This window comes from Rhinopithecus bieti, unplaced genomic scaffold (genome assembly GCF_001698545.2).
Source record: "Rhinopithecus bieti isolate Rb0 unplaced genomic scaffold, ASM169854v2 scaffold_5002, whole genome shotgun sequence".
Taxonomy (NCBI): Eukaryota; Metazoa; Chordata; class Mammalia; order Primates; family Cercopithecidae; genus Rhinopithecus; species Rhinopithecus bieti.
The window spans coordinates 841,277-866,607 of NW_016804830.1; the positions used below are offsets into that span (position 1 = coordinate 841,277).

The 25,331-nt window shown below is 55.2% G+C and overlaps 1 protein-coding gene across 1 annotated transcript in view; it reads left to right on the forward strand.

The window, feature by feature from the left end:
* The window catches only part of NECTIN1 (nectin cell adhesion molecule 1), a 68,534-nt gene extending 44,638 nt beyond the window's left edge, over positions 1-23,896 (forward strand). Inside the window, exons 2-6 of the mRNA XM_017870485.1 lie at positions 6,113-6,463; positions 7,021-7,323; positions 7,669-7,786; positions 9,576-9,727; positions 19,582-23,896. Of these exons, the coding sequence (XP_017725974.1) occupies positions 6,113-6,463; positions 7,021-7,323; positions 7,669-7,786; positions 9,576-9,727; positions 19,582-20,129 (1,472 nt within the window). The 3' untranslated portion in view covers positions 20,130-23,896. The remainder of the gene's footprint in view (positions 1-6,112; positions 6,464-7,020; positions 7,324-7,668; positions 7,787-9,575; positions 9,728-19,581) is intronic.
* Positions 23,897-25,331: the final 1,435 nt, after the last annotated feature.

The following is a 25,331-nucleotide window of genomic DNA, read 5'->3' on the forward strand; positions in this document are numbered from 1 at the left end:
TTTGCTGACAGAATGATCAGGGTCTAGGTGACACTGACTGGCAAAACCTGTGAAAGGAGGGGACCCCAGAAAGGGGGTGGATGTCCTGATCGCACGCTCCTCCACATCAGCCTCTCTCCCAGGTGGAGCAGGCCTTGACTTCAGAAGGTATGGAGCTGACCAGCCCTGGGAGTTGACATTCGGAGAAGCGACTGCATGGGGAGGAGGGGGCCTATACCCTTTAGGTCACTGTGCTGCCTCAGCAGGGTTTCAGATGGAGGCCCTGCCCCTCCCAGTGGGTGAGTCACTCCCACTTACCACTTAGCCGGTTTCTCACCGGACATCCTGTCCCCTTTTGCCAGTTCCTGGGGTGGGGGTGGGAGCATCCCTGGAAAGCCCTAGAAATGCATCCCGAAGAATATCGATTTCATAGAGGCCCTTATGGGGGAGCCCAGCATCCGCCTTAGACACACACGTGCACACAGACCCACTCCCTCTCTGCAATGTGCCGCCACTTTACTCCAGGGTCCCCTCTGCCCAGTCACTTCAAGGCCCCCAGGCAGAGCCTCAGGAAAGGAGGGACTGGGGTGGGCTGGCACAGCCAGTACAAAAGAAGCGGTTCATGCCAGGAAGCCCCGAATCCCCCTCGCCTCACCTAGGTACCCACTTTCACCTACGCCTGAGCCCGGTTCCAGCCTGCTTTGCTAGGAAGAGAGGGGTCTGGGATTTAAAAGGGCAGGAAGAGAAACTGCTAGAAGTGGGTATGTGGGGAGCGGAGTGTGCCACACCCCGCTGCGTGGGAACCTGTGGCACTGGCCTGCGGATGAGCTCCACGGCAGGCAGGGCCTTGGGGAGCAGGTTTGTCCACCACAACTGAGGAGCCTTTGTGTTTTGTTGCTGAGCTCAGGCGTTTGCAGGTCTGTGACGTCTCAGGGGGCTGGCCTGAGGCCCGTCATGCTGGCTCAGCACTTCTGGGAAGCGAGGCAGCCTGAACTGCCCAACCTGAGCTCTAGTGGGGAAACTGAGGCACTTGAGAACAAGCCCCAGGGGCATGGGTCCCAGATCCTGGAGCTCATAGGGTGGTCAGGGAGAATATAGGCAGTGCTTGAAGTCAGAAAAAAAAAAAAAAAAAGACTGATTCTTTTGATATCTGTGGGATACAAGAACCCCTCTGCTGCTGAGGGCACAGGTTCTATGGATGCCTCTGCCCTTCACTCCCCACCTCTCTGGCTCTTATTGCTCAGCACATAGTAGCCTCCTGCAGGTGCCCCCCACCACACACACACACACACACACACACATACACACACACACACACACACACACACACACACCTGGGATCCCCAAAGCCCCTGTTTCTGACCTATCACCTGACACCCAGTCAAGTGACCTGCAGATGCAGTGGCCATACCAGTATTGTAGCTGGTGTTTGTGCCATTTCTCACAAGGGGCAAAGGAGTCACTGAGGTTATATTCTAGGAGGGACACCACCCAGAAAGAGGCCCCAGGGAGTTAGATTGAGCCAGAGTCTGTTTTTGTGGCAGGGTGGGAAAGCACTGGGCTGGGTGCTGCTGTTCTGTGTCCCTGGCAGGTGACCTAATCCCTCCAATCGTTGTAAATGATGGATTGCATGGTCCATTAAGCTCCAATATGCTACCATTTTAGTGGTCCCAGTTCCCACATCTGGGCCAGCCTCTGCTTCTCATGTAAGAGGGAACCTGCAAGGAAGAAAAGAGGATGTGTTCTGTGGACCAGCCCTGACTGCTTAGGGAATCAGAGAAAGTCAGCAGGGAACTCCCCAAGCCCTTGATCCTGCCAGTGTCAGGTGTGACATGGTCAACTCAACCCAAGGCCCGGCCTGCTCCTTTCATCTCCTGCAGGGGCTTACAATTGGTTGGGAGACAATAGACAGGCTAGACACATATGCCAGGAAGTAGAAGATAAAGGGGTATAGGTCAGTGTTATATGTTATTGGGGTATTAATAGAGCTGTCAGCTGAGTAGGAAGAGATGACAGTCACAAGGGCGTCCTGGAAGAGGGGTGCCTAGTAGCACTCCCTACAGTGTCCAGTATGGAGTAGGTGCTCAGCAAATATTTGTTGAATGAAGTTCCAGGGAGGGAGGCCTATTGCTTCATAGATGAAAGATGATGGTGATGATGATGATGGAAGCATCTAATGAGCCTTTCATTTGTCCTAAGTGCTGCTTTCTGAGTTTCCCATGGACTCCCTCTTTTAATCCTTACAGCAGTTTTATAGGGCAGGTATTAACTATTATAATCCGCATTTTGCAGATGTGCAACCTTGGCACACACTGAGCTACAGAGAGGTTAAGTCATTTGGCCAAGGTTGCACAGTTCATCAATGGCAGAGGCGGAATGCAAACCCCTGCTGCCTGGCTCTTAACAGCCCCGCCATGCTGCCTGAAAGGGTGGTGATGGAACAGCCTTCAGAAGGTGGGAGACGTCAGCTCAGCTTTCAGATTGTCAGGGCTGCAGTGTCTGGAGAAGCTTGGACAGGCAAGAAGAGGGGCTGTGCAGTCTTTAAACCCCTGTTTCTTCTGCCTGTCCCTGGAGCAGGCTGCCTTTAATCAATCCTGCCTTCTCATGGCCCACCTGTTCCAGGATTCTTGCTCCCATCCAGCTCTTTCTCTTTCTTTCTGGTAGTGATCCCTGCTCCTCTGGTGACTCTGGCATTCTAACCCCGCCTGTTAGAGACACCTGGACTCTGCTCCCCTCTGAAAACCTCCCAATCTAAAGAACAAGAGTCCTTCTCCCCAACTCTGAGTCCTTGGACCAAGGAAGGCAGCCCCTAATAAGAGGCTTACGTTCCCGGACCCTAAGTCTGGAGTGGGGAAGTGGAGTTTTTAGGCCTTTCAAATCTTCCAGCACCTCCCAATTCCAGAACTCTGGGATCGAATCCCTACCCTTAATGACCCCAAGCCCCTTACTCCAAAAGCTCCCTTATGCTCACCCCCCAGGTCACCTCCCCTGGCCCTGCTAACAGTCAGAGGTAGCAAAGAGGCAAACGCCAAAGTGAGTCTGTACCTGCTCCTTAAAGATCCTCCCCTCCCCACCCCACCCTGCCCATCACCAGGGCAAAAAGGGCCAGGGCTAGGGGCACCTACTTGGTGCCCAGTAAGAGAGAGGCTAGGGACGTCCTTTACTTCCCCACCATGTGGTTGCTTCTGGGAGTGCCACAGTGGAGGGAAAAAAGCAACCTCCACCCCAACGTAGACATGGGCTTGGGGAGGGCCGCCCCGCCTGGTGAGGGATTGGTAGATGTAAGGGGGCCTCTGGGGTGCCCGGCTACCTCGCAGCACCCTCCCCACCCCATGCCTGGCCGCTATCAGCCATCTCACCTCCTGGCATTGACACAGCTCTGAGGGTGAGGTCACCACTGAAGATGTAGCCAACGAATGTCAACCTGTGCCCCAGGGACTGTGCCCTGCCTGCCTCCACACCTTCAGGGGACCAGAGGAGACAGGATTGCAGGGGCTCAGAGGGCCGTTTCCCCTTGCAGGTCCACCATGCATGGCACCAATCCCGAAATGGCTCCTGGAACCCACACCCCTTCCCTGCGCTCTCACCTGGGGCCCAAGCCCTCCCAACTGGCTTTTCCTGTTCCTGGCTTTGTGTGGCGCAAGTTCCCCAATTATGCCCACATTATCTCAGCCGCTGGGCAGCCTCCAGCAGGCTGGGGGAGGGGTGGGGAGCACCCAATTATCCTGCTGGAGAGGGCCTAGGGCTTAGCTGCTTGCCAGCTAGCCCGTCAGCAAGAGTGCTGGGCCGTCTGGCCCACTGACCTCACCATGGGACTGTTTCTGGAGTGGGGCCACAGCTGCACTGGGCTGCCATCAGACAGTTAGGGCCAGGAGGACCACTGGGACTTGGGAGGCCAGCCTACTGCCTTACAGAGGAGGAAGATAGGGCTCAGAAAGGGGAAGTAACTGGCCACGATCCCACTGCCTGCTAAAGGCAGAGGCAGGCTACAGCGTAGCCCTCCCAACTCGTGGCTGGCTGCTTCTCCCATCGTATTCCCAGCCCACGGGGCCTCTGCCCAGGGAACATCAGCTCTGAAGCACCCCACAGGCTGGCAGAGGGGACAGCTGGAGGGGCGAGGCTGGGGATAGGCCTGATGGACCTTGAAGGGCTGTGTGGATGTGAATCAGCACAGAGAAGGGGGAACCTCAGGGAAACTTTCAGAACATGGCAGGGCCTGGCTTGGTGAAGCCAAAGATAGACTTATTCAGCAAGCATTTCTTGAGTAGCTACTCTGTGCTGAGCACCAGGAATACTGCAGTGACCTAGAGACCTGGCCTGTGGCCTCTCGAGCAGAAGAGAGGGGAGCAACTTACTGCACTGACCATGGGTTTTGGGGCCCTCAGAGGAGCCTGTGCTGCTACAATGTCCCAGTCATGCCGAGGAGGCGAGTGAGCATAAGCCCCAAATTTCCACTCTTGGATCCCAGACTCCTTTGGGGGATCATTTAGGCCCTTCCCCTGCCTTGGGTTAGTACAGGGCCTGGTGTTATTGATGCTATTGATGACGCTCAATAAAGTGAGTGAAGTAAGGATACAAAAACATGAAGGATACAAATGACAGCAAGGACACGGCTTGTGGGGAGTTGGCAGGACTCAGGAGAGAGCTGGAGGGTACAGCCTAGTGCTGGGGACAGCTGCCCCACGTTAATGGAGCTGAGCCAAGTTCAGGGGTAAGGAAGCCTAAACAAAGGACATTCTAAAGGGGATAACACAACCCATGTGGAGACTGGAGGGAATTTCACTCCCTCCTTCTTGCAAATGTCTGCTCTTTTGACTTCCATTGCGATTTGTGTAGTAACAAATATTTACTAGCATCTACTATGTGCCAGATGCTGCACTGGGCACTGGGGATACAGAGATGGAAAGGACAGACCCTGCCCTTGGACGAGTTCACAGTCTGGTAGAGAAGCTAGATGTGTAACCACCACCTTCCAAGGCAGGAAAGAGCTGAGCTAGAGGTGGCCCGGTTAGCTCTGGCAGGGAAGATCAGGGAGGCTCCCGAGGTGGCCTCAGGGGGCCGTCCACAGGTGGAGAAGGGGAAGGACCGTCTAGGTGGAGGGAGCTGCCTGGGTAAGAGTCTAGGAGTATTGGGTGGATAGGCTCTGTGCTCCATGGAGGCCGGGACTGAATTGCTCCTTGATATGACCCAAATGCTCACACTAGATCCTGGAATATGTCACTCGGCAAATCGTGGCTGAATAAATGGGAGGAAGAGGGAAGGAAACCAGGAATGTGGCATGTTCTGAGGATGGGCCCAGTCTGGTATGGTGGGAAAGTGTGGCTGATGGAGACAAGTGGACAACAGGCAGGTGCAAGGAGGTCTTGCCAGGAGAAGGCATTTAGACTTCACTGTGAAGGCCATGGGGAGCTAGTGGAGGCCTGGCCTTATGCAGTGCTCACTTCCCTCTGCCGAGCTGGGTAAGGGGGCCCAGCCAGTGCACCAGGGCATGGGGATTCAGCTGTGTGGGAGAAGACAGCAGGGTGGCCATGATGGCAGCCACCGTGGGCCTTCGAGCTCACCCAGAGCCTCCTGCCTCTGACGCACCTTCTCATCCATCACGCCATTTGGTTCCCCCAGTAACCTCGTGAGGTGGAGAGGACTGGATTCTCTGCCCCACTTAACAGAGGAGGAGACCAAGGCCCAGGAAGGCAAAGCAGCCGGTGCATGGCTCCCAGGCTGGGGCTCTGCTCGAAAAGCAACCAAAAATGAAGGTGCAGACGTATGTTTGCTAACACAGAGTGATGTTTATAATCTATCACTAAGGGAAAAAGCAGCTTATGGGGTAATATGTACAGCATGATTCTGACTTTTTAAAATAGATAGATGGTTATGTGGATATACACAGATATAAAGTAAAAGAAGATAGATCCTTCAAGATTACCTGAGCAGAAGGATCATGGGATGTTGTCACTTTCTTCTCATGATTTTTCAGTGTTGCCTAGAGTGTTTTATAACAAGTAATTAATATTTTTACAATCAGAATAAAAACAATAATGACTGCTATAAAAGACAAGACCAGAGCACAGGGAACTGCGTGGGTGGGGGGAGGCTACGCCTGACACTGACCACTTTCTGCCGTCCTCCTGGCCAGGCGCCCACTCCCAGGTGGTCCAGGTGAATGACTCCATGTATGGCTTCATCGGCACAGACGTGGTTCTGCACTGCAGCTTTGCCAACCCGCTGCCCAGCGTGAAGATCACCCAGGTCACGTGGCAGAAGGCCACCAATGGCTCCAAGCAGAACGTGGCCATCTACAACCCATCCATGGGCGTGTCCGTGCTGGCTCCCTACCGCGAGCGTGTGGAATTCCTGCGGCCCTCCTTCACCGATGGCACCATCCGCCTCTCCCGCCTGGAGCTGGAGGATGAGGGTGTCTACATCTGCGAGTTTGCTACCTTCCCTACAGGCAATCGGGAAAGCCAGCTCAATCTCACGGTGATGGGTAAGCTGCCCTGGGCCCCCTCCCTATTCATCCAGAGGCCTGTTACCTCAGGGCATGGCCATCCTCAGGATGCCTCAGTGACCCCAGACATCCCCCTTGGGTGGGCATGCTCCCATCATTCCAGGCATGAGGCTTCCAGTCCCTTCTAGCCAGGCCACCCCATGATTCACTAGGGATTAGGGGCAGGGGCTTAGCTCTAGACAGTGGGGAATGTCGTTCTTCAGGTTGAAGCCCACAAGGCACTGTGCAGGCAGCAGCATCAGACACCACAGTAAGGAAAGGAGCCACCTGCACTGCTTGCCTTAGACATGCCCGGACTCCAGGAGACCTAAGCTCGATGACGAGGATATGACTAGTAGGGCAGAGAGGACATAACATTAGACATGATGAACTTCCTGCAAGAGGTTCTGGGACAGGCTTTGATGCAGCACAGCTGAGAGGCAGGGATGGCCAAGGGGACCTGAAGACAAGGCCTGACGGACACCACACACTTTGGGCCAGTGCATCTTGGACAAGTCAACAGAGCTAGTCCCATCACTCTCTCTGCTTCCTCACAGCCAAACCCACCAACTGGATAGAGGGTACCCAGGCAGTGCTTCGAGCCAAGAAGGGACAGGATGACAAGGTCCTGGTGGCCACCTGCACCTCAGCCAATGGGAAGCCTCCCAGTGTGGTATCTTGGGAAACTCGACTAAAAGGCGAGGCAGAGTATCAAGAGATCCGGAACCCCAACGGCACGGTGACGGTCATTAGCCGCTACCGCCTGGTGCCCAGCAGGGAAGCCCACCAGCAGTCCTTGGCCTGCATCGTCAACTACCACATGGACCGCTTCAAGGAAAGCCTCACTCTCAATGTGCAGTGTGAGCAGGGCTGGCTGCTAGGGGCCTCCTGGGGTGGGCGCCACTGTCCCTCCTCCTCCCTCCTCCTCCCTCCTCTCCTTTCTCCTCCCTTTCTCTTTCTGGGGGTACTTTCTTCTCCCCTCCTGTCTCCCCCATCTCCTCCCTTTGTTTATTTTCTCTCCTCCTTCCATGTACCCCTCCTGTTTCCACTCCAGGGCTCTGTGATCGCCACCCTCCCTCCCACACTTCCCTCTCTCCTGGCTGTTTCCATGCCACTGCTCCTTCCATCCCTTCTTGGCTGAAACTCCCTTGTTGTAAGTCCCGTTCTCCTGACCTCACCCTCTTCCAACATCCCTTGCCCCACAGATGAGCCCGAGGTAACCATTGAGGGGTTTGATGGCAACTGGTACCTGCAGCGGATGGATGTGAAGCTCACCTGCAAAGCTGACGCTAACCCCCCAGCCACTGAGTACCACTGGACCACGTAAGTGCTGCAGGGCTGGCCAGTCACCTTGGAAGACGGCTGGCTGGACCACGGGTGATGGGGGGCAACCACCCTACCTCCAGGAGCCTTAGACAGGGAAGAAATTAGGGTCTGGGCTCAGTGAGAAGCGGGGCCATGAGAGAAACCCCCACCACCAACACACACATATACATTATGTCCATGTGTGACAGTGTCAGGGTCAGTGGAACAAGCCATTCTGCCAGAGGGGTTTCCCTTGTGATCTGCTTCCCTCCCTCTTCCTAATAAAGAGTTCTGTCATTTTCCTTTGGTGATTTAGCCTGAGTCACTCCAACCCCAACCCCCCAGTATTTATTTTTATCGAGGTGTCCCCTGGGAGGCCGGTGTTCTGGAGCATCTCAGCTCTTTCTTTGTTCCTATTCCTTCTCTCTGGCACCCCCAGATTCTTGGGGAGGAGGCAGCAGCCAGCCCAGAACGCCTGTGCTCATGGAGCACGTGCCCTGCGGCCCGCCATCCCCTTCTTGGCCTCACGGTCTTCGCCTTGACCTTGAAGGGTCCTGTCTCCCCTCCAGCCGGCTCAGACAGCTGGGGCCAAGGCTCTCCCCAGAGAAGAGCTGGATGGAACACACACAAAGACAGGAACGTGGGGAACCAAGGAGAAGGCTGATATGGGTGGCCAGGAGACAGCTGCCCAGAAGGAGTCTATCCCCTTTTTCTCGGGAGCAGAGGGCACTGGTATGCCCTACCTATGATCCTCCACTTCCTGGAGTAAAAAGTGCTTCTGAAGGTGTGAGTGGGCAGAGCCTGCTGGCCGAGTTCAGCTCTGAGGACCCAGGAACTGGTAGGTTCAACAGAATAGCTTTGTGGCCGCAGGGGTCAGGAGGAAGGAGGAAGATCCCTTGTCCTTGGCAAATTTGCAAGTCACTTTCCACATGAAAAAGTCCTGTGACATTCCCAACAAAAACACAAAGTAGTGGAATGGAACATACTTCCTATCTCATTACCCGAGTGGCTTGCCCAGGCCTTTTGCCCCAGTGGTTCTACTTTAGGAGACCTGGGGTTAGAACCAAGGCATCTGTATTATTATTATTATTATTATTATTATTTTGAGATGGAGTTTCACTCTGTCACCCAGGCTGGAATATGGTGGCGCAATCTTGGCTCACTGCAACCTCCACCTCCCAGGTTCAAGCAATTCTTCTGCCTCACTCTCCTAAGTAGCTGGGACTACAGGTGTACACCACCATGCCCAGCTAATTTTTGTACTTTTAGTAGAGACGGGGTTTCACCATATTGGCCAGGCTGGTCTCGAACTCTTGACCGCATGATCCGCCCACCACCTCGGCCTCCCAAAGTGCTGGGATTACAGACGTGAGCCACCATGCCGGACTGGCATCTGTATTATTAACTAGCTGCCCAGGAAACCAAGGACCAACAACCATGAGATGTGAATAGGAAGCTAGAAAGAGCACTTTACCAGGAGTCCCAAGATTTGGCTGGAGCTCCCATGCTGCTGCCTGCCAGCTGTGGTTCCCTGGCCTTGAACCTCAGGTTTCATCTGTTAAGTGGGACCAGCACCTACCTAGCCTGCCTATATTCCCATATTATGATCAAATATGAAAAGCTGAATAATATAAAACTACTAAGTGAAAGAGATTATTAGTATTATTTTTCTTCCTTCCAAGACAGATCCTACCACACAAGCTCAGCAAAAGGTCTAGAGGGCCTGGAGCCACGTGGGTGACCCGGGAACAGCTTCTTCTTGAGGCTGGAGAGTCATAACCCTACGCGTGTCTCCCAATTCCCACAGGCTGAATGGCTCTCTCCCCAAGGGTGTGGAGGCCCAGAACAGAACCCTCTTCTTCAAGGGACCCATCAGCTATAGCCTGGCAGGGACCTACATCTGTGAGGCCACCAACCCCATCGGCACACGCTCAGGCCAGGTGGAGGTCAATATCACAGGTAGGAAGCTGCATCCTCCCCAGCCTCTCTGCACCCACGGTTCCTTCGCCACCTGCATCCCTCAACTTGGGGCGGTGCCACTGTAGGAAGATTATCTCCTTTTCCACCTTCTCTAGTTCTCCCTTGAGCTCTGGCCATTGGTTTTGCTTTGCTTTTCTCTTTCTTTCATTTAAGGGCATAAATGAGACAGTCACGGTGACCCCCAATCAGAGAGGGGCAGGAGGAAGGCTCCGGGAGGGAAGAAGGAAGTGCTGTTTACAGCAATGCTGTTTTGGGGGCCAACAGAGCCTGCCTGTGGATCTGCCAGCAGCACACACCGTGGGATGCTGGTGTGGTGGGGATAGGTTTGCAGGTGGAGCTCATCTCCAAGGTCTGCACCTGTGGTCGAGGACCTCTTCGTGAGCCAGAAAGTGAGGCTCACCTCAAGCAGGGATACTGGAGAGAAAGCGAAGATGTAGCCCAAAGCCATAGTGCTTTGTGTGCCCTGCAACTGAGCTCTCCCTGCAGCTTTCTGTCAACTTACCTATCCGGGCAAAGGGAGGACAAGGGCTAGGATGTTCTGAGGAGAGACGTCACCTGGGACATGAAAGGAGCATGGGCTTGATGTCAGACAGCTGTGACCCTGGACAGGCCCTCATCTGTAAAACGGGGACAGTATGATGTGCCTTGAAGGGCTGTTGTCAGAATTCTACGTGATGTAGGTCAAGTACTTAGCACAGATCAGTCTGTCAATAAATGGCCCATGCTCCATGATTATTACCCTGACCTCCATCATTATCATTATTATTAATGAAAGCATCAAAACAGGTCCACACAGGGGTAAACTGCCATCACAACCTCACATGTGGAGTGTCTTTTACAGTGGACCTGAGCTAGCTGCAGGCTGACAAAGTGACAGAGGGTCTTAAAAGAGTAAGTGGTGTCCCACTGTGACTGAGATAGGAAGTAATGTGCTCAGGGACACAGAAGACTGGTCGGCAGTTCCTGGGCTCCGGCCACAAAGCTTGGGCAAGCCATGACGATTCATGAGCTCTGAGCCAGTGTCTCTGGAGTGGGAGACCTCATTTGTGGGTACATTTAGGGCACAGTTGCAGAAAGAGCCATGTGAAGCTGTCCAGGGTCTGCGCCTACCTGTCCTCAGAGCCGTTCTGTCACCTCTCTCACCCAGGGGTGGGAGTGTGGAGCCACTTGCTGTTGTCTGCAATCCCTGGCCTCGGCCCTGAGACCAGTCATATGAGGAGGAGCATCAGGGTTGGAGCCTGGGGAAAGCCGGGGGGTTTCTACGGGTAGGCAGGCGGAAGGAGCTGGTGTCACACACTTCTCCCTAGCGGGGAAAGTCCAAGTGGAGCTCAAAAGGAGCCTCAGGGTTATCGAAGCTCCAGCCCTGAAATACTGGGGGAGTCAAGGGGGAGGTGGGAAGGGCAGGGCCTGTGTTCCATGTGGAGTGGCCATAGAGAACATGACCACCCCTCAGGGAGGCACTGTCACATGGGGGACAGCACAGACCTGGCCTGAGTGTTCACACACTGGCTCTTCCTAGCTGTGTGGCCTTGAGCAAGTTCTTCACCTCTCTGAGCCTCGGCTTCCTAACCTCTAATGCGGAGATACTCACACTTGTCTCAGGCCTCTTACGATCATGCAGTACTCACTGCGTGGCGAGACCTTCCCCTGATGGTGGGCTATCAACACGTGAGGGGTGTGGGCTGGGGGCAGGAGGGCCGGGCCACCTAGGGTCCCAGCTGGAAGAGGGACACAATTGGCTCTTGCTGACAGCCCTGTTAGGCAGGAGCCAGGAACCCATGGCACTCACTGAATCATTGATAGGCCCAGTAGCTGAGCGGCTGGCCTCCCTCGGACAGGACTCTCAGCCCCTCCAGAGGACTCAGGGAGGTGGCCTGAGCCTTCTCAGGGCTGTGTGTTCTTGCTCTCAGGCAATTTCCAAGCAGCAGCTGACCTCACCACCCTCCATCCCACGTCGGCCAGTGCCTGCCACATTCTCTGGGGAGCCCACCCTGCAGGGCACAGCCATGCCCTTGCTCTAAGCCCCACGGGTCCAGAGGGGATGCATGAGCGAGAGGGATAAGTGGAAATTTAATTTTTCATTCTGGCCATTCATTCGGGTAATAACTTTGCCCTGGGCGCATCTGGAAAGGGAAATGAGGAGTGACTGGGGCAGGGCAGAAGGTGGGCAGCAGCGGGTATGCTGAAGGGACACGCGTGTGCAGAACACGTGTGTGCTGGGCCACTGCACACCTGCACAGACTCGCTTTGGCACGGCTTCTTGGGGCCCTGGGCCCCCAAGGAGGGAGCACTGAGTGGTTGCTGGGAGATGAGTGAGTAGGCTGGGCTGGAGGCCGAGGCGCCCAGGCCAGGGAAGCATGGGAAGGAAAATGGCTGGAGCAGAGTGGGCAGGGAGAAAGAAGCAAGGCCTTCTCTCTGTTGGCCACAGGGAGTCTCTGAAGGGCTCTCAGCCAGGAAGCACCATGGTGAGGTGTGTGGGTTAGACTGAGCATTCAGGGGGTTGCGTGGATGGCACCAGGACACCCGTTAGGAGCTGCCACCATGAGTGAGTCCCTAGTGGGAAACAACAGGCCCAGGCTGTGGCTGTGGTGATGGGGGCACTGAGGAGATGGACCCGACAGGACCTGTGTGTGCTTCTGTGGGCTCAGGCCCCAGAGAAGCCCCTTTTAGAGGCTCTTACACAGAGGAGCAGTTTCATGGGGTGGGCCCAGTGGTGACAAAATGAAGCTCCCTCCCTTCTCCCTCTGGGGTAATGACAAGGTGGGGAGAGGCCCAGGGTGCAGCCTCGACCAGACTGAAAAAAGCAAATGAGGCAGGCTCTATCCCTGTGGGTGTCAGGAGGAGACAGGCCAGGCCTCTCCAGCTGGGACCCAGCCTCTCGCCACTCCCAAGAGCAGGGCAGGGAGGCTGCCAGGGTGTAGGATGTCCGTCCCCACTCCCATCCCAGGGTGCGGGGCGTCTGTCCCAACTCACATTTCCAGTGAAGCCCGGGCTCAGCCCTTGCGGGCGAGGATCACAGTCTGCCCGTCAGGCCTGGAGTTCTTCAGACCCAGAGTTGTGGGCCTTGAAGGCCAGTGTCCTGGAAGGGAGGCAGGTGTGAGCCTGCAAGTGTGCTTGTCCAGCCATGGTATGGACATGTGTCTCTGGGCGTGTAAATGTGAACCAGTGTGAGCAGGCTCCGTCTGCATGCTGAGTGTGCACGTGGGAGCCTGTGGCTGTGCTGTGGCAACATGCCATTCTCTGAGCCGGCGAATGGCAGTGTGTTGGGAGGTCTAAGAAGGCAGCTGCATCCGTTCCTCTGGGAGGATTCGGTTCTCCCCCAGCTTGCCGAGGCCCTGCCTGATGGTCTGACACGAGGCACAGCTGCTGCAGCTGCAGATGGACAAAAGCGCTTCCCAGAGGTGAACCCCAGGCCTCCCCACTCTCCCTGTGGCTGACTGCACTGCATGCTGGGAGTGTAGTTCTTGCAGCTTCCGGGCCTAATCTGATGCCAGAGCATTTCCTGCCTGAGGAAGCAGCAGGCATCGGTTTTGGAGGCAAACCCAAACATTCTCCTTGACCCCAAACCTCCAGATCCTAGATCCAGACTGTAAGCCCTAACATGTCACTGTACCTCAGATCTATCCAAAGCCCCCAGCACCAGCCTACCCACCTCAGAGAACCAGGACCCCAAAGGCATGCAGAGTCCCCACTTCCCCACTGTCCTGACCAGCCAGGGACCCCAGAAGAGAAGCTACAACCCTTCGGGAATGGGGACAAGCTGCTCCCTTTGTAAGAGGATGTGAGGGAGGCTGGCTGGGCCCCTGCCAGCAAACATAAATGACCCTGCGGCCTGGCTCTTCTCTCTTCTCCCAGCTGCGGCCCTTGCAGCTCTGCTCCTGGCACAGAGACAGGAGCTACTGGCTGAGTGTAACAGCTGGAGAGGGGGAGGGGGAGGGGAGGACACTCCACTCCACACCAGACAGCCCCTTCTGCTTGCAAATGAGTTGGGTCCCCACCCTTCTCCTTTCTTCTCTCCCTCGCTCAGTATCCTCACTCGAAAGTCTTTGATGCTGGAAGGTCATCCCAGCCATTCTGCTGCTGCTACACAGGCCCAGCCCTAAAGTAGCCAAAATAACCAGGGTTCTATTTGATCCCAAAAGATCCCCAGGAAAGAGTAAACCTCCTTAGAACTTGGGGAAAAAAGTTGGCCAGGTGCGGTGGCTCACACCTGTAATCCCAGCACTTTGGGAGGCCGAGGTGGGCAGATCACTTTAGATCAGGAGTTCGAGACCAGCTTGGCCAACATTGTGAAGCCCCGTCTCTACAAAATATTAGCCGGGTGTGGCAGTGCATGCCTGTAGTCCCAGCTACTCAGGAGGCTGAGGCACAAGAATTGCTTGAGCCTGGGAGGCAGAGGTTGAAGTGAGCCAAGATTACTCCACTGCACTCCAGCCCAGGCGATGGAACGAGACTCTGTCTCAAAAAAAGAAAAAAAGAAGAAGAAGAAAAGGACTTAGGAAAAAAATTAAGCAGAAGGCCTGGAGGAGAAAAAAAACCTGGTATAATCTGGTCCCAAGCCACCACACCACTCCTCCTGTTGCCCACTCCAGAGAAACAAGGTCCTAGTGGGCCCTGTGCAGGTTTATTTGAGTCTCTCCTGAATACTTGCTCCACCTAGAATAAGGCTTATCTCTAAGACATAATCTTGCCATTGTATAGAATTCATTGTCGTTCAACAAATATTTCTTGAACACTGGCCATGTGACAGGCAATCTAGGTGCTTGGTATAAATCCATGAGCAAAACAGACAAAAAGTCCCTATCCTTGTGGAGCTTATGTTTTTGCATAGGAGGAAAGACAATAGATAAAATACACTTTTAAAAAATATGTAGCCTGGGCGCAGTGGCTCACGCCTGTAATCCCAGCAGTTTGGGAGGCTGAGGCGGGTAGATCATCTGAGGTCAGGAGTTTGAGAGCAGCCTGGCCAATATGGTGAAACCCCGTCTCTACTAAAAATACAAGCATTAGCCAGGTGTGTGGCATGTGTCTGTAATCTCAGCTACTCAAGAGGCTGAGGCAAGAGAATCGCTTGAACCCAGGAGGCGGAGGTTGCAGTGAGCCAAGATGGCACCACTGCACTCCAGCCTGGGCGACAGAGTGAGACTCCGTCTCAAAAAAAAAAAAAAAAAAAAAAAGTAGTAATTTTGAAGGTGAAATTGAGGAGGAAAAAAAAGAGCAGGGTAAGGGGATCCCAAGTGCTGGGGACCACACAGGTGGAATGGGCTCATGAGCTGCAGTTTTAAATAGGGTAGTTGGGGAAGGTCTTGATGAGAAGGGGCTGTTTGAGCTGGGTCCCAAAGGAGGTAAAGGAGAGAAACTGGGGCCCCTGGGGAAGTGGATTCCAGGGGGCAGAGCAGCCTGTGCAGTGTGTGCCAGGAGTGGGGCAAGCCTGCAGGAAAGCAGGAACAGATGACTCCAGAGGTGGGGCGGGGCGTAGGGCACGCAGAGCATGTTAAGGCTCTAGGGAGACTCATTGGAGGGCTCTGAGCAGATGTGACTTACACTTTAACAGGATTTGTCTGGCTGCTGTGTGGAAAACAGTCCACAGAGGGAAAGGGTGGAATCAGGAAAGCAGTTAGGCAGCCATTGCAGTCAATAATCCAGATGAGAGATGAGGGTATCTTGGATCAGGGTGATAGTGATGGAGATGGTGAGAAGAGGTCAGGTTCAAGGTGCATTTTTTTTTTTTTTTTGAGATGGAGTCTTGCACTGTTACCCAGGCTGGAGTGCAATGGCACAAACTGGGCTTACTGCAACCTCCACCTCCCAGGCTCAAGCAATTCTCCTGCCTCAGCCTCCCAAGTAGCTGGGATTACAGGCACCCATCACTACACCCAGCTAATTTTTGTATTTTTAGTAGAGACGAGGTTTCACCATGTTGATCAGGCTAGTCTTGAACTCCTGACCTTAGGTGATCCATCCACCTAGGCCTCCCAAAGTGCTGGAATTACAGGCATGAGCCACTGTGCCCAGCCTGCATTTTCAATGATAACTTACAAACTAGTTGGGATACCAGTCATTCTTGTGAAACAGATAAGACCGTACACTCTACCATACTGCAATGATGTGACTTGAGAGGTCCAGAAAATTCAAACTAGTTGAGGAAAATGTAGGAGAGCTTTATTTTTTATTGGGTCTCTGCTGTTGAAGAAAGCACAAAAGTAACAATAGTGAACTTATAAACTACTGCAACACGTTGAAATGAGTCAATCCCAAATGATCATGAGGCTGCCACTTCCTCAAACCCTGTCCTCATTCCTGCAGAAGAGAAGAACTTTAGCCATTTGAAAACTGGCAGAAGGACCAGAGCCAGGCATGATAAATTCTAATTTGCATTTATTTGCAATTTATACAGGCTTTACTATGCTATGTCAGTATGTGATTAATGGAATGACCTTAGCAGTTGTTGCAACCAGAATGAGAGGTGCAGACCATTAGTACATACAAATTCGAAAGAGAAAAAGATCACAGTAAACTGGAGAAGAGAAGGCTCCTGAAGAAGGGGCTGGAGAAGTGCAATAGGCAGGGAGGGAGGATGAGGAAAGGCATTCCTGGCGGGGCAGACTGCATGTATAAAGGCTTGTAGTGAGGAATCAACTTGGATAACAAGGACAGCAAGGAAGGTGAGTTGACCAAACCCAAGGTAAGGTTGCATGATGGAAGCTTTGAAGGCCAGACTGCACAGCCCAGCAGGCAGCTGGGGAGCCATTGCTGATCTTTGAGAAAGGGAGTGGTTGTGTCTACACAGTGAAGACTAACCTGGTGACTGTGGATGGGGTGACTCAAGGCAGACAGAGGCAAAGCAAAAGTGGGAGATTTAGGAATTGACCGCAGCAGTAAAACCTGACATAAGTTGCATGGTGGTGGCAGTGGAGACGGGGAGTTGTGTCGAATGGAGAGGGTTTGGAAGGAAGATGGCAAACCGGGTTGGTACGGATGGGTTTTGAAGGGGTGCTGAGAACTGCAAATAAGGATGTGCTAGAGGTCAGTTTTTCTAATGTGTCTGCCTAGATGTCAGTGATGTGAGACTGTCTTGGAGGCAGGAGGTATGGGGTTCATGCTCCAGTATGTTGGGAAACATGGCATTTGACGTGTCCCTCTAATAGTTCACAGTGTGCATGCGAAGGTAACAGGCTCTGATGCTTTGTCTAAGCCAACATTTCGACCCCCATATTCTTCTGACCCTTTGAGCCAGTGGTTTGAGGTTCCATGGGCCATAGTTCGGGAGATGCTATGGAGATACAGTCCCAGAGTTGGGCGAGAACTATGTACCCTAAATAATTTGGAGAGCCAGCAGGATAAGGGTGACTCTAGAAGCTGATACTAGTCTGTCACTAGGAAAGAAAGCAGAGAGTCAGGGCTGAGGGTCCCAGGACAAAGCATCTAGCGAGACAGCTGGAGCAGAGAGAAGGGGCAACACAGCCAGAGACAGCACTCAGAGGGGAAAGCCGAGGACCACGGAATCTTGTACTGGAAGGAAAGGGGCATGTTTCAGAAAAATGGCAGCTCCCTCCATCTGGATACTTCCTTATCCTCCTGGCCTCTCCAAGTCCGGCCTCCTCCAAGAAGCCTTCTCTAATGCCAAGACACACCACCTCGTTCCCCTGCACCCTGCACTTCCCTGCCAGTTCCCTTAACATCTGCACGTGCTGTCTCTGAGTGTCCTTTGCTTCCCCGGCGAGGCTGTGAGTTTCTCGTATCCCATGACTAGCAGGATAGATGCTCAATATGTTTGCTGATTGGAGGGATGGTTGAAGAGAGGAAGACAGGTGTAGACAGGAGAGATCATTCAGATCTGAGTGAGAACTGAGGAGGGGCAGGCAGGCTGACTACAGAGAAGGCTAGGTTCTTCCCAGCTGCCTCTGGGGTACCCCTGGTGGAGGCTGCTCCCACCTTATGGGGAGCAGTTGTGGGGCCCTTTTGAGAGCAGTAAACAGATGGGACCTGGTGAGCAGGGAGACGCTTGAGGTTCCAGGGAGGCTGCTGCAGAGACAGGCGGTCAGGACAAAGATCCCATGAATATGACTGGGCAGCTGCTGGCTTACCTGCACCAAGGATGGTGGTGGCGGGTGGGGAGTGGGGTCCTCCATGGCGGTGTTCCTTTGCCAGCGCTCACATGTACAGGAGCCCCTGGGCGGTCCCAGCCCAGCCGCGTGACCTTGGATGAGTGAGCGGCCTTCCCTTCCTTGGGCCCTGTGTTTTCGTCAGCCCTTCCAGCCCAAATTCCTGGAAGGCCTTTCCTCTTTCCTAGAATCTCCACCCTGCTGCAGCCTGCTGAGTGGGACAGCACCCCACACATGCCCCGGGAGGAGGGAGCAGGCTCGGGAGGAGCATGATTCCCATGGAGTGAGAGATACTGAATCAGAGAGGGAACAGGCAGCAGTATACCAGCAAACTGGCCCTTTACGTGGGCCTGGAGCGAGGAGGGCCTGAGCGGCTGAGGTCAGCCTTCTGGGCTTGCCCTAGACCCGCAGCCTAGTGCCTCTGACTGAGGCCAGCTATGGTCTCCGGTGCCACCCTGTGGTGGTGCCAGGAACCGTTTCCCTTAGCCTCACCTCAGGGCCTCTTTGGCCTGTGGCATGGCCCTGGTTTCAGCCACCTTCCGAGGCCCTGTAAGGCAAGGGAAGGGGCAGCGTTGGCCAAATAACGGTACTGTGGCCCGGCCCCACTGGCACAGAAAGCCACCCATCCAGCCTTCTCTCCCGTCCCACCTGCTTCCTTTCTCTTCTTTTCACCTTTCCTGCCTCCTTGTTTTGGCTGTGTCCACTGAGCATACAGATTTGCCCATTCACGTTCATCATGTCAGCACAGGCGTGCGGGCCCTCCTGGCATGTGATCCCTGAGTGACAGGCTTGCTGTAATGGCAAGGGTGTGTGCCTGTGCATGTGCCCACTTGTGTGTACTCGACATTGGCACACACGCACACACACACGTGCTTTCACCCCCATTTCTGCTGTCCTTGTGCTGTGCTCGTGCCCTGCCATGCTGGTGTCTTACACTTATAACCCAGGCTGGCAGCATTACCAGGCCCCCACCTTGCCCTGCAGGCCCAGACCACAGCCAAGAACCACAGCCCTGGTTTCTGGCACCTTGGCAGCTGATTGGCACTCACAGGGCATCTCCTGAGCCAGTGCCTGGGAACCTGTTTTCCCTGTGCCCTGCAGGCAGACAAAATCAGGTGCAGAACACCTAGGTGGCTCCTGGTTCTGGGTCTTGGAAGCCAAGGCGATGAGGTTGGGACACAGTGACTGCCAGGTGTCTGGCAGAGGGGTATCGGTGACATTTGCACACGTTCTATGTGCAGGAAAAGCAACGTTGCATTATTGCTGGGTGACCTCAGGCAAGTTATTTCACCTCTGCAAGCCTCAGCTCCTCGGAAAGCCAATGAGAATGAATGGCATACCTCCTCAGGGTTGTGGCAGTGAATGGCATCGAGTGGACAGTGTGCTGAAGCTGGCAGTGGCACATGTGTCTCACTGCACCATGAATGGGGATCCAGCTGGGCCAGCACCACACCAAGGACAGTGGGGATGGAAGGCCCTGGTGCTGTGGGTACTGCCTTCTGCCTCTCCTCTTGCCTGTCTCACTCCAGCTACCAACGCTGCGGCATGTTAGGGCTCCAGGAAGGGTGGGGTGCTGCGGGGCCTCGAACTGGAGCTGCTCAAACCTGGGGTGCAGACAGCCTGTCCTTCCTGGCCTCTCCTTTCCCTGCCCCCCGCCTCCCTCCCACCCCTTCGACACCCCAGGAGCACACGCTGATGCTGTCCCCTCCATCTCTTTTCCTCACCCAGAATTCCCCTACACCCCGTCTCCTCCCGAACATGGGCGGCGCGCCGGGCCGGTGCCCACGGCCATCATTGGGGGCGTGGCGGGGAGCGTCCTGCTGGTGCTGATTGTGGTCGGCGGGATCGTGGTCGCCCTGCGGCGGCGCCGGCACACCTTCAAGGGTGACTACAGCACCAAGAAGCACGTGTATGGCAACGGCTACAGCAAGGCAGGCATCCCTCAGCACCACCCGCCGATGGCGCAGAACCTGCAGTACCCCGACGACTCGGACGACGAGAAGAAGGCCGGCCCGCTGGGTGGAAGCAGCTATGAGGAGGAGGAAGAGGAGGAGGGCGGTGGAGGGGGCGAGCGCAAGGTGGGCGGCCCCCACCCCAAATATGACGAGGACGCCAAGCGGCCCTACTTCACCGTGGATGAGGCCGAGGCCCGTCAGGACGGCTACGGGGACCGGACTCTGGGCTACCAGTACGACCCTGAGCAGCTGGACTTGGCTGAGAACATGGTTTCTCAGAATGACGGGTCTTTCATTTCCAAGAAGGAGTGGTACGTGTAGCCCCCCTTCCAGAGCCTCTGTCTGTGCCCGCTCCTCCCCAGCCCCTCCCCGCACGCCCCCCACCTCCCACTCCAGGAGCTAAAAGAGACTTGCCCAGCTGCCCAAAACCAGCCCCGAACTCCTGGGGGGCCAGGGGAGCCCAGGGCAGCCACGACTTGGCTTTGTGTTTTATTTCCTCCCTCTCCTCAGCCCTTCCCCATGGTGTTGTGTTCGACTGTGGCTTTAGTGTTACTGTATCTTCCCTTTACGGGCCCCACCCACGGGCCCCACCCGCCTGCCCTCTGTGTAGGGAGCCCTGTCCTCGTCTTGTGTACCTGGGCATCCCTCCAGGGTTTGGGGAGCCAGCCTCCCCCGCCCCCCAACACTGGAATTTGTGTTTCTTCACTGGGGGTGGAGGGCTCAGGGGCTCTAAGAGGGAAAAGCCCCCCATACCCCAGATGCTGCTCCTCCCCCCCCGGGAGAGGGAACCCAACACCCACCAGTGAAAGCCGATGCATCCGGGAGTCTGGACCTTGGGTCTAGACAGCCGGTGTACCCAAAAGGTAGGGGGAGGGGTGCAGCTTCTCCCCAGTTCCCAGGGAGTCTTGTTTGTTAAGCGGGGCCTTGGGCAGTGTTTTCCTGCTGAGGGTGGTTTTACATTTTTTTTCCTCATTGGCCCACAGAGAGTGGAGTTGGCCTAGCTCTGATGCCTTCCCTCTTTATCCCCAATGTGCCCCCTCCATTAGGGGGTCCAGATGGGCTCCGGCCCACACTTGCTCTCTGCCTCTGCTGACACGTGCGCGCACACACACACACACACACATGCACACACTGCTCCTCTCTGCCTGCTCTCCCCTGGGGTCCCATGCCCTGCCCCATCCTGACACTGCCCAAGGCCCACCCATCTATTTCCACCTGGTTCCCCCTTTAAGCTGAGAATGGGGGCAGCCCTCGGTGCCTCCACCCTAGGATCTCAGGCCCACCCCAAACTGCTTCTTACAGCATGGAGGTTTCTCTGATTTCTCCCTTATCCAGCAACACTTGGTTCTGTTGGCTAGTCAGGGCTGGGATCCCAGGGGGAACCACCTGCAGAAGTGAAGACACGTCCACACGGAGGGCAGTGGAGAAGGAAGCCCACATGGCAGAAGCTCTGCAAACACAGTCTGAGGGACTGAGGAGTCCATAGGATGCCTCACACACAAAGGCCATTGTCAAAGCCTGGGGCCTGGCAGAAAGTGAGGGGGGTGGGGCCGCTAGGCCACCTCCTGCGCAGCCATACCCTGGTCCCCATTCTGGGATGAGGGGAGGGTCTGGGAAAAGCCCTCCCTTTGAGTGCAGATTCACTTCTTGAATGGGACATTGAGTTCCTATCAGCCACCCCAGACTGGGTCTTCCCATGTATATAATGGAGGAAGACCCCTCCCAGCCCTCTCTCAGTCCCCCAGCTCAAAGTGCCTCAGTTCCTCCATCTGCTTCCAGATTCCCCGGCACTCTAGACTTTAGACAGGCATGCCCATGGGATGGACCCTGGGATGGAGAGGCAGGCTTCGCGGCCCTTCATGCCTGCCCACTGGGATCCCAGTTAACTCACCCCAGGGTGTCAGGGACTCTGCAGGATGGCAAGTGTTGGGGAGGAGAGAGGCAGACCACTCTGTGCCCCACGGGCACTGACCCACCCTGCCATAGGCTTCCTAAGGGAGCCCCCCAGTCCCTCCCCTCCCCTCCCTGGTGCTGCTATTGAACCTCCAGCCAGCTCCATTTCTGCCCTGGCAACCCTGGGCCCAGCAGGTGGGCCATCGTTGTCTGGCCCTCACTGCCCTGGCCCCAGCCCAGGCTGCCCAGTAGCCACGTAGCAGAAGTCTGAAGCCATGCCAGCCCTGGTGCGGCGTACCCACCTCTTCACATTTGGGGTACTGGATGGGCTGAAATTAGGGGAGAAAATTATGGGGGTCTTTCCAGCCACAGGGCAGAGGGAGGTGGAGGAGCTGGGCTGCTTCTCCCTGCAGTATTAGTGTCCCCCAGGGCAGGGGACCTTTTCCACATTACATCACTGCCCCATCCCACCTTACACCACTCTGGCCCCTCTGCTTGGTCCCCTTTTTCCCCAGGCAAGAGGCAATCCCAGGGGCCTGCCTGATAGAGGCATTTCCTGTCCCTGTCTCCTCCTGCATCTCCTTTATCCTGCACTCCCACACCCTATTCCCCATTCTGTAATGGACTTTGAAGGCCCCAAGCCCAGCCAAAGCACTGAGTTCCCCCTTAAGACACCTCCACACCCTCCCTACAAGCAAAGCACAAATTTTGGGGTCCATGTAGCCTGGGCCACGTAGGAGGCTCCTGACTTGCCAGGGGCCCAGCCTCAGCATAGCCACCGAGCAGCTGCCAGCCTGGGCTGAGCGTGGGCATGAGGCAGGGGTCAGCACTTGGGCCTAGGGATGTGAGGTTTTCTGTGCACCAAGTTTGTGGGAAGGTGGGCACTGCTGCTGGGCCCACAGACACAGTCAGCTGGCAAAAGGGAGGGTCCGCCCCAGCGGAGAGGTGAGGACTTTTTGCTTCTCCTTCATGCCCACAGCATGAGCTGAGCTTCTGCTTTGCTGGAAATGAAATAAACTTGGTATTAATTGTGCCAAGGCCTCCCCAGTTGTCATCCTGCCTCTTGTTGCCCTCCCTGTCCTTGCCCCCGCCCCACACCCATGCCCCTGTTTCCTTACAGATTTTGATATTGTTCTAATGTGTAACAACCATCCAAGTCCCCTTTTATCAGAAGGGTCTGAAAAGCAGCAGCATAGAGTAGGTGAACACAGGCCTGCAAGTGCGACCACCTCGGACCTAGCACACGTGCCCACAGTGGACACACTCACACCTCCAACATACCCACGCACAGGTGTGTGTACACACACGTGCACACGCATGCGTGCACAGCCACATGGCCACTCAGCACAGATGTGGCAGAGGGAATGGTCTGATCCTGCTGAAAGCCCTTAAGGAGAAAAAAAGATTTCCCAGTGCCCGGGCTATAAGAGAGCCTCATAGGGGCCCTGTTTCCTGGGCATGTGCCCCCTCTGCCAGCCAACCCCCACATGCCCAAGTCACTGGTGCAATAACTTTACTGCCTTCATCAGAGCAGAGAAATTGGGAATTGTGTTAGGTGGGTGTGGGCAGCTCTGCTGAGCCAAGCAGACACGGGTGTCCCCTCTTCTGGGAGGAGGGGAGTGCTCCCAGGCCTCGGGTCCAGACAGAGACCGCCAAAGCCTGACTGCCAACAGAAACCCTCTCCTAGGGAGGGGCAGGTGGGGGCACCCCAGGTCCCCACACCCACAGGGCAGCTTCACACACCGCCTAGTGCCAGGGATGCCAGGAGGCAGGCCCCTGTGCTGCGGCGCAGGTGGTGAGGGTGCCCAGGCCTCTGCTGCTGCCACCGCTGCCAACACTGCCCAGCTTGCAAGGCCAGGAGGAGCCCCTGTCCCACTTGGTGCTGCTGCTCTTCTGACCCCTGCTGTGAGGAATGGGATTCTTGGTCGAAAAAAATTGGTTTTCCTTTTTTGTATAAATGAAAAGAATCCAGGAGAAGCTGCCACCCTCCCCTCCGAGCGTGATGCGCTACCTTGCTTCGGCGTCTTGTCGCCCTTTCCGCCTTTGGTCCGGGGACAACCCAGCAGATCCTCCTGGTTCTGACCTGGGGGTGTTTGCATCACCCCCTTTTACTTGTATTAAAAAAAAAATGATGGGTTGAAAATGTATTGAGGAAAAAAAATGTACTTTTTTATAAATAAAGTGTTTAAAACAAACTGGTTTGCATCCCATCACTGCCCTGTTCCATGGCAGTGGGGACGGGGAAGGGGTGGAGCTGGCAGGGGTGGCACAGAGGGATGGTGAGGGGAAGGGACCCCCACCCCATGCCCAGGTTCCAGGGTTCCAGAGGAGCAGGGGCCCTGAGGGAGACTGTTCACAGGCTGCCCCGGAACCATCTTCCATGCAAGTGAGAAGACTGTGGACTTTGACGGCAGCATCGTAGATGGAGGGGTGGGCGTCCACAGACAGAGGAAGGCCTTTAAGAAAGTAAGGCCTGCGGGTGAGGGCTTTAAGAGAGGACTGCGGGTGCACACAGCAGAGAAGGAGAGCCCTGCACCGGCTGGCGCCCTCCTGGGGGTACGGGTGCCTCCTGCCCCAGACTCCAGTTCCCCTGTCACCCACTCCTGCTGTCCTGTTCCTGCCATGTCCCCTCCTGTGGCTGTTTGGAGAAGAAAACCAGCAGTGTCACACCTGCTGTGTTAGGTCCCTGGGGATGGAGAAGAGCTGAGAGCTTTATCCTTTCATCTTCTATTTCGAAGATACTGCCCAGCCCTAGCCCCTGCAAGCTCTCCCTGTGACCCACCCCTCCTGTGTCCCCCATTTCTCTCCAGGGGGCTGGTTGTTGGGAAAGAAGGTCTTCTTGTTCCTTGGTTACTTCCCCACTCTGCCCACCAGCACCATCTGCTTCCCATCTCCTGGGCTGGAATGCAGGACAAATTGATCCTGGGGGTGGAAGTGGCAGGGGCTTCAGAGATTGCCCCCTCCCAGCCATCCCTCCATCACCCCCCGCACCCAGTAGCATCTCCTTTCACTGAAATCCACACCAGCGACCCCTGGGAAAGGGAGGGGATAGGAATGATAGAGCCAAGATGGCTGCTTAGCAGAAAACCCTCCTGCCCGCTGTGGGCAAGGTCACATCCTCCACACCCAGTACTGGGGCTGGACAGGCAGAAGTAGGCATGCAGAAGGAGAAGCCAGCAGCTGTTGGCAGCTGGCTGAGCTTCCTCTGGAAGGCCAAACCCAGCATCCTAGAAGCGCCTGTGTTTAGATGTTGATATTCGAATGAAATGCAAATGGGTTGTTTAAGTGGTCACTTCCTCAGTTTTCCAGGCTGTCCATTTAAGTTAATCTTTAATTTGTGCAAGCTATAAATGCTTAATTACATTATTAATATATTGGAAGAGAGCAGTGGACAGAACATCCTAATTGGCATTTAACTAGAGTGTTCCGGCAAATTAGCCAAGACTTTCTCCAGCAGCGGGAGGAGAGCAAGCCGATTAGTCTCAGGCACAACCCCTCTGGACAGAGCTTTGGGCTGGAGAAGCCAGACTCAGTCCCTTCCCCAGTCCTCGGTGCCAGGATGTCCCCTTACAGACATCCCGGCCCAAAGGATACTGGGAGTCCAGGGCCATACTCTTAGTCTTCTAGTCC